Source organism: Coccinella septempunctata, chromosome 2 (assembly GCF_907165205.1).
Source record: "Coccinella septempunctata chromosome 2, icCocSept1.1, whole genome shotgun sequence".
Lineage (NCBI taxonomy): Eukaryota > Metazoa > Arthropoda > Insecta > Coleoptera > Coccinellidae > Coccinella > Coccinella septempunctata.
Window position 1 is genome coordinate 475,988 of NC_058190.1, and position 7,711 is coordinate 483,698.

At 33.6% G+C, this 7,711-nt stretch overlaps 2 protein-coding genes across 4 annotated transcripts; one reads left to right on the forward strand and one right to left on the reverse strand.

The window, feature by feature from the left end:
• Window positions 1–468: 468 nt before the first annotated feature.
• LOC123308763 (zinc finger protein 711-like) lies at window positions 469–2,783 on the forward strand. Its single transcript, XM_044891584.1, has 2 exons — window positions 469–612; window positions 754–2,783. Exons 1-2 carry the CDS (start codon window positions 554–556, stop codon window positions 2,369–2,371), a joined length of 1,677 nt encoding a protein of 558 aa, XP_044747519.1. The 5' UTR covers window positions 469–553; the 3' UTR covers window positions 2,372–2,783.
• Window positions 2,784–5,946: 3,163 nt separating this feature from the next.
• LOC123308788 lies at window positions 5,947–6,946 on the reverse strand. 3 transcript variants are annotated; one of them, XM_044891628.1, is made up of 3 exons: window positions 6,827–6,929; window positions 6,518–6,594; window positions 5,947–6,448 (listed from the first exon to the last, which is right to left on the reverse strand). In XM_044891628.1, the coding sequence occupies exons 1-3, from the start codon at window positions 6,846–6,848 to the stop codon at window positions 5,981–5,983; spliced, it is 567 nt and encodes a 188-aa protein (XP_044747563.1). In that variant the 5' UTR covers window positions 6,849–6,929; the 3' UTR covers window positions 5,947–5,980. The 3 variants fall into 3 exon arrangements, 1 of the variants encoding a protein (XP_044747563.1); XR_006537159.1 differs by having other exon boundaries at window positions 6,514–6,946; XR_006537160.1 differs by having other exon boundaries at window positions 6,510–6,946.
• Between the last annotated feature and the right edge of the window lie 765 nt (window positions 6,947–7,711).

Consider the following 7,711-nt stretch of genomic DNA (forward strand, 5'->3'; position numbering starts at 1 on the left):
TTAGTACGCTGATCGTTCTCCTTCTTCTCTGTTCTTCTCTCTACAGTCTCTAATCCATGGAGCAAGGAAATGCTCTCCAAGGGTGTGTTCATAAACTTACTCCGAGAGTAGAGTATGAGTATGGTCATGCTCAGAGAGCATACTCTGAGGAACTAAAAGTACGTTTGTGAACGCTTCGGGTAATTAGAGCTTACTCAGAGCTTGCTCTGAGTAAGTTTGTGAACGCAACCCAATTGTTCTGTGGTTTCTACTCTCCATAAACAGAGACTAACTCTGTTCACAGATTACAGATGACTCTGTTCTATGAACATCGGTTGTTGCTGGTTGTTGCTTTATTAAGTCTATGGTCACGAAGGATATTTTCTGATGAATTTGTTTCACTCTGTATTCTGTGATTTGTTTACATCAGAGATATATCTTCTATATCTCTGGTTTACATTTATATGATTTTCCGCGGGTTCAGATTAGATTAACACTATTCAATTCCTCATAGAAACACGAATTTTTCCCTTACCTAGAACAGTTCTTTTAGAACTGCATAATTACCTAAAAAATGGATATGAGCAAACGTTGTATGAACATTGAAGAAGAGATACCTGTTACTTGTGATGAGTGAGTGTATATTGTCATATTTATATTTATGATGCTTTTATTACCTTTTATTCGTCGTTTATACACTTTTATATATATACTTAGTACGTAGTTCAATCAAAGATTTTTCTTTTTGGCTCGAAAAGTCTTGTGTCATTTCAGAGTGAAATTAGAAGAAAAATCAGAAATCCTGGACATTTTTGAGGAATGCATTGACGAAAAAGGAGTTCATGATAGAGAGAAATATATAATAAAGAATGAAGAAAGTAACTCAAATTGTTCAGTTGTAGGAGCCTATGCTAAGCAATCACATACCTCTGTCACTAAGAAAATGCCTCTAGTATTAGATCTACCCAGTAATGAAACTGAATCGATTCACTTGAATCGGAGCAAATTTCCTGAATTTCAACATGCAGGAAAATATCTTGATAAACACAAACAATATGACCATACTTCCAGTCCTCAAGATGATGAGAAATGGCATGCTAAATATGGAACTCTAGACATTTTTGAACAGTTTATAGATAAGGAAGGGGTTCATGATAGAGAAGAATTCATAAGGAAGAATGAAGAAAGCTACACAAATTCCTTAGATATAAAAGTCGATGGAATACCTCGAGTATTAGATACAGCGACTAACGAATCTCTTTCTTTGAAACACAAGTGTCATACTTGTGATTTTGTGACCAATTACGAAAAAGACCTTACGTTGCACATCAAATCTGTTCATTTCAGTTTCAAGTGTGACTTATGTGAGTTCGTTACGAGTAGAAAAGTGTACCTTAAGAAGCACATCGACTGTGTTCATTTAAATATTAAGAAACACCAATGTCACCATTGTGAATATGCTACATATTTCAAAACAACCCTCGATAATCACCTAAAATCTGTTCATTGGAAAATTAAGAATCACAAGTGTCATCTATGTGACTATTCGACAAGTAGAAAAACTACTCTTCGGAAACATGTCGACTCCGTTCATTTGCATATCAAAAGATACAAATGTAACTCGTGTGAATATACTGCGAGTTTGAAGGCAACCCTTGACATCCACATAAAATCTGTTCATTTGAAAATTAGAGAACATAAATGCCACTTATGTGAATATGCTGCGAATGAGAAACGCCTCATCCACCAACATGTAAAATCTGTTCATTTGAAAATTAAGGATCAAAAGTGCGATTTATGTGAGTATTCCACAACTAAAAAAGCCAACCTGAAAAATCACGTTGACTCTGTTCATTTAAATATAAAAAGAAAACACCGATGTCACTTATGTGCATATTCTACCAACAGCAAAGGTATGATAGAACAACATGTTAAATCTGTCCATTTGAAAATTAAGGAACACAGGTGTCAACTATGTGAATTTGCTGCGAAAACGAAACAAACACTTGAAGGACACGTGAAATCAGTTCATTTGCACATCAGGGAATACCGATGTCAATTTTGCGAATACGCTGTGAATAGGAAAACATCCCTCGACGTCCACGTAAAATCTGTTCATTTAAAAATTAGGGAGCACCAGTGCAGCTTATGCGAATTTGCTACGAGCGCTAAAACAAACCTCGAAATACACGTAAAAACCGTTCATTTAAAAATTAAGGAGCATAAGTGTCAGTTATGTGAGCACGTTACAAGCAGAAAAATTAACCTTTTGAAGCATCTTCATCGTGTTCATTTGAAGATCAAGAAACACAAATGTCGCTTATGCGAATATCCTACGAGTACAAAACGTGAACTGGAAAAACACATGAAATCTATTCATTCGAAAATTTAAGATCACAGTTAGTAACTATGTGATAAAAAAGAAAAGATTTGCTGTCTTCAACGTTGACTTTGTTCATTTGAATGTTGAGAAACACAAATGTTACTTATGTTAGTATGCTGCATAAGGTGATGTTCATCATTAGTATTATCTGATGACATGTTAATTCTGTTTATAATTGAAAAAATAGGGAACACAAATGTCATTTCTGTGAGTATGTTGCAAGGGAGAAACAAAAACTTGTTTGTTATTCAAGTCAACTGAAAGTTGTCGAACAGAGAACGAGATTTCATCAGTCCCTATATCAATAAAATTACTCCTACTCCAATTCTGTCTTAGTATTTGAAAATAGATTCTCAGTAAAAGGTACTGAAGGAAACAATGTTACTGAAAACAACCAATAAAAATAAAATGTTTATCATCATTTATGTTAAAAATTCATTTCATTGGAATCAGAATGAATCATAATTTATCTTTGAATTTATCTCCCATTCCAGTTTGTCTATGATTCCAGAGGAAAATTCGTTATGAAAAATGTTAGAGGCATAGACTTCTTTCTCTATGGTTAGGTTAGGTTAGGTTAGGTTTGGTTTGAACCTAACCTAATTTTACCATAGAGAAAGAATAAGGAAAAAGTATTGAATTGTTTTTCTTACGTTATTCATGTGAATAGCGACATATGATACATTTTTGAAATCAGCAAAAAAATTTTGGCAAGATAAAAGAACTTTCAACTTGAGTTTATATTTGAAAAATCAGAAATCCCTGTCGTATCTCGAAAATGACTGGATCAAAAAATTTATTGATATCACATTCGAATTCCTCATAAAAGAGTGCCTGTAGAAGGTAACAACAGATTTCGAATACGAGTTCAAATAAGCGAGTTATTCAGCTTCATTAAAAATGACAATTTCTCAATTTTCGTTCATAACACAAAATCTATGAACGTAAGGCTGGGTCTGTTTTCAGTTTTGGATTAGTCAAGAATAAAGAGCTAGAGAATGTGCCGTCCGTTTTCTTCTAGCTGCTATAGTTCTCGAAATCCCCTCAGTAGACAACGAATTTTGCCCACCCTGTACATCACATGCAAAGAAAAGACAGTCAAAAGATCTCTTCAAATGGAGCATATTTTTGGATCAAATTTACAATGTTTAAACTGATTATATTGTAGGTTGTAGGTTATCCTTGAGAATTGGATATATGGCTTCCAGTGAAAAACAAAATGTTGATAGACATGTTAAATCTGCTCATTTGCAAATGAAAGATCACAAGTGTCATATGTGTGAATATGTTACAAGTAGAAAAAATAGTCTTCAGCAGCACATCACACACTATTCATTCAAATAGCAAATAAAACAATTTCCGGTTATGGGACTTTTCTTATTTTATTATGTCGATGTAAATAGAAAATGAGGTTATAGATGTAAATCCAAACTCTTCTGTAATAAAATAATGATAATAATAAAATCATTGTTTTATCACATTTTGAGATTATTTTCCCCAAAACTGATCTATGACTTTTAGAAAAAAATGTTGAAACTTACGTTTGTCCAGAACAAAGTCCTTGTAGTTTAATATATTTATTTAAATTTACTTTGCTTGTTTTATTTAAATAGAGTATACATTTTCAAGCTCAGTAGTAACATTTGATAAGAAAAAGCCTCGGTGCTTGTGCGTTCCCCCCGATATGATAATCATTAAACCTGTCAGCCGACCCTAAGTAGTTTGAATCAAAATGTTATTTCCGTTTAGCGACACTAGCACATCTATTGGATAAAAAATGAATAGTCTACTACATGATATAGTGAAAGAAGAATAAGTTTTATGTGCTTATCATGTTCTATGATTATATGTGAGTTAACTCCAGAGACAACCTTTCTCTATGGTTAACTCTTTTTGTTTTGATGTTCTGTGTTTCAACCACAGATAACTATTTTCATAGAGAAAGGGAAAGAGGAGAGTAGTCAATTCAGTGTTATTCATGGGCGACACGAGGAGCTAAATGCACTAGCGTCTATTTCTTGTGCCTTACAAATGAACCCAGAACACAGAGTGTCCGACCAATATTTGTAATCATATCTCTATGGTCCGCAGCGCGGGCAAATTAAAAGGTTTAATAATATTTGGAACCGTTTCCAGTTTTATGTTGTTTAATAATAGGGATAGCAGAGACAAACTCTGTCTCTGGGAATAGGCAGATAAACAAGATTAGGCTCAGGCTCTCTTTCATCAATCATCATTGGATTGGCAAAGGATACATTTTATTTTAAATAATATACGTTATCATGGTTAAATATAAACACTTTCAGAGATATCAGTATTAATGAGGAATGATGTGCAACTACTTTGGAATTACAAAATAGCATTCTTATGTTATAATTATGAGAATAAATATATGTTATGTTCCTCAGTTGAGTAGAAAAGCTCCATCTTCCGCTGAGGTTAAAATAACGACCTATTATCATTAGCAAAATTTTTACAGCGTGTGAATTAAATCTTTCTGTGAGTATTTATTCCAGGGGATGGTATAATGAACTGACAATAAACCTTAATTCAGAAAGGGATTCTATGGAATTGGGATCAATGATACGTCAAAGAAAATTTTAAATAGTTTATTGAAACAGGTACTGTATTCTACACAGATTAAGGAGAATGATTTTTTTTCTTTGATTTTTCATTTCTGGTTGAAAACAGTGATCTTTGTGGAACAATTTTCATATAATGTGGAATTCTACTTGTAGAAGGTACGGAATTATTAGAATCTAAAGCTGCGAGTGTAGGTGAAACCGGAGCTAAATTATTTTTAATGACTTGAAGTTTGGTAGGAGAATGTCTGTTCCTCGAATGACTCGCAATTTCGTTCCTGATATCTTCCTTCTCCTTCTCTACGGACCTCTTCAAGTCTCTTTTCCTATAAACTTCATTTAGAATTAAATTCTTCTCTTTTGTGTCTTCACACTCCTTCACCTACTACTGTCTAAAACAGGGGATACATTAAAATTAACCACTACTTTGAAGTATAATAACAGAGAAGTGCACTCAAATAGTTTTTATCTTTTTTTTCCTGTATCATTGAAGATATATGTATAGAACCCTAATAAAATTTTCCTCTGCTTGCACCGAGATCTGGAACAGGTTCTACGATCTGCTTCTTGTTGCCATTTATTTATACCTGCTTTATTGTAAAAGTTGATTGTAAAAGTTGCTATTTCTCCCTTTCAAAAGAATATCTAAAGATGATATACAACCTGCTATTATAAGGACAATATTTCCTACAAGCACCCAAACATAATACATAAATATCCATAACAAGCTTTGTGAAAAAAATAGAAATAGAAGAAGAGGATAGTAATGTGTGCTAAATGTCCTAAACCCAATAATGAAATTTTTTTTATATTACCTTGATAGTTGACTTCTTCCGATGCAACATGTGGTATAAAATAACTATTCTCAATCTTCAATGGCATTATCATATTGCTACAATGTTAAACCACTCACCAGTATCAGTTTGAAAGTTTGGTCCTCCATGCCGAAGTAGATTTTCTTTCCTTGAAGCAGAAACTTGGTGAATCAATACAAGAGCAGATATATTCATGTATGCAGATGTTACACAATGTACATTTAAGTTGGCATTTTTGGCAATCGCTGTCTGTTTTTTGAATAAATGTTTTCTTCAGATGTATTTGAAGGTATTTTCCATCCATCTTCACATTCTATCAATAAATTTTTATCCAAGCTGGTCATAGTTTCATGACGAACTCTTATTTCTTTGACTTTTACTGCAGATTTATGACGGGATATAAGTCTGTCAACAAATTGCACGATTGCACATATTCCCTTATCTAGTCTTTTAACTTTCTTTCCTTTGAGGTACATATATTTAAGAGTCTTATGAAATCTCTCTAGATGCATATCAGTATTAATACCAGCATGGAGTCTGTAAGCATATGCCCAATTTTCTTTGAAGTAATTGATACAATCTGTTACATCTGGATCATCACATTGGTTTAGGAAATTGAACAGCTTTCTACTTAAAGCTTGTTGATCTACCTCATGTAAAATACTATGCAACTGGTTATGAACTTCATTCTGAAATAGTGATGAAAATATGATAGACTGTATATTATGACTAAATTTTATAGAAGAATACCTACCTACCGATTGGTAACTACCACTACCAGAAGATGAATCTTCACCGTGGATCTTCTGATGGTTCGTGAAATTATTTTTATCACTAAAGTTCTTTCTACAATGGCAGTTATAATTATATTTCGCTGCATTTTTGTACAAGTTAGGAGCGATTTCAGTAGTTTCATCTCTGTGAAAATTCCTGGCGTGTCAAACTTAATTGATATGTTGGAATTGCAAAACACCTTGCCGCATTTATAACACAGACTATTCATTTCTGCTGATTGGGGGGTTTCAAAACGTGAACTTTATATACGAAAATCCGCTTTGCGTTAATTTAATTAAATTTGAATTTTGACATTCAGGAACATATGACCGCGCACATCATAACTCCCACTTCCCACTACAGATGGCAGCACAGCAGGGATAAATGACAAATGAAGGTTCATTTGTAAAGCACAGGAAATAGACGCTAGTGCTAAATGCTCATACCCGTACCGGCGTTGCCACGTCTACCTCTTATACTGAAACTGTCAACTTCGGTACTGAAACTTCAACCAGCTGTCAGATAGATGTCAAAATAAAATTGTGAGGTGTTGTGTAGGCAAAAACCAGAGATATATCTCTGGCAAAAACACAGCCCTCTTAAACACATCATTTGGAATATTATTTTACTTTTATTTAAAATACGTACATTGAAATGCATTATTTTTGGTTTTTAATTTGATGGTGGTGTTAATCCTAGTGATTCTTTAGTGTTAAATGTGCGTTATTAATGCCAGTAATGGTAATGAAAGTATTCAATATCTTGGGAAAGTCACACAGTATATTAGCAGGAAGTGAATAATTATGCCATTTTCTCGTTGTGTTGTTGGATGTGGAGGCCGAGGAAACAGTGTTAAGTTTTTTTTTTATTCCGGAAGAAATTTCTGTATTTCAGCATAAGAAGCTTCACTCAAATTACTTGACGAGGAGACAACAAAACTGCTATTATTAGGAGAGCTGACTTATACTAGTTATATTTTTATTTATACCCATTATATTTATGCTGTTTTTCTAACTAGTTCTATTTTGTATCGATTATATTTTTATAGTGTTCCTGGGCAGGAAGACCTGAGTTGTGAAATGAGTTGATAGGCTGTCAGAGATGAACAGTTGACAGTTTTCAAATGTTCTGTGGCTTAAAAAGTAGACGACAGACGTGGCAACGCCGGTACGAGTATG

Excerpts from the sequence above, each read along its gene's own strand:
- LOC123308788 (XM_044891628.1), bottom strand. The coding sequence starts at position 6,848 with ATGTCAAAATTCAAATTTAATT. Across the intron at positions 6,595-6,826 it reads GTCAAAATTCAAATTTAATT|GTGATAAAAATAATTTCACG; the intron begins AAATTAACGCAA and ends GAAAGAACTTTA. Across the intron at positions 6,449-6,517 it reads GTAGTGGTAGTTACCAATCG|AATGAAGTTCATAACCAGTT; the intron begins GTAGGTAGGTAT and ends TCACTATTTCAG.
- LOC123308763 (XM_044891584.1), top strand. The coding sequence starts at position 554 with ATGGATATGAGCAAACGTTGTATGAACATTGAAGAAGAGATACCTGTT. Across the intron at positions 613-753 it reads ATACCTGTTACTTGTGATGA|AGTGAAATTAGAAGAAAAAT; the intron begins GTGAGTGTATAT and ends GTGTCATTTCAG.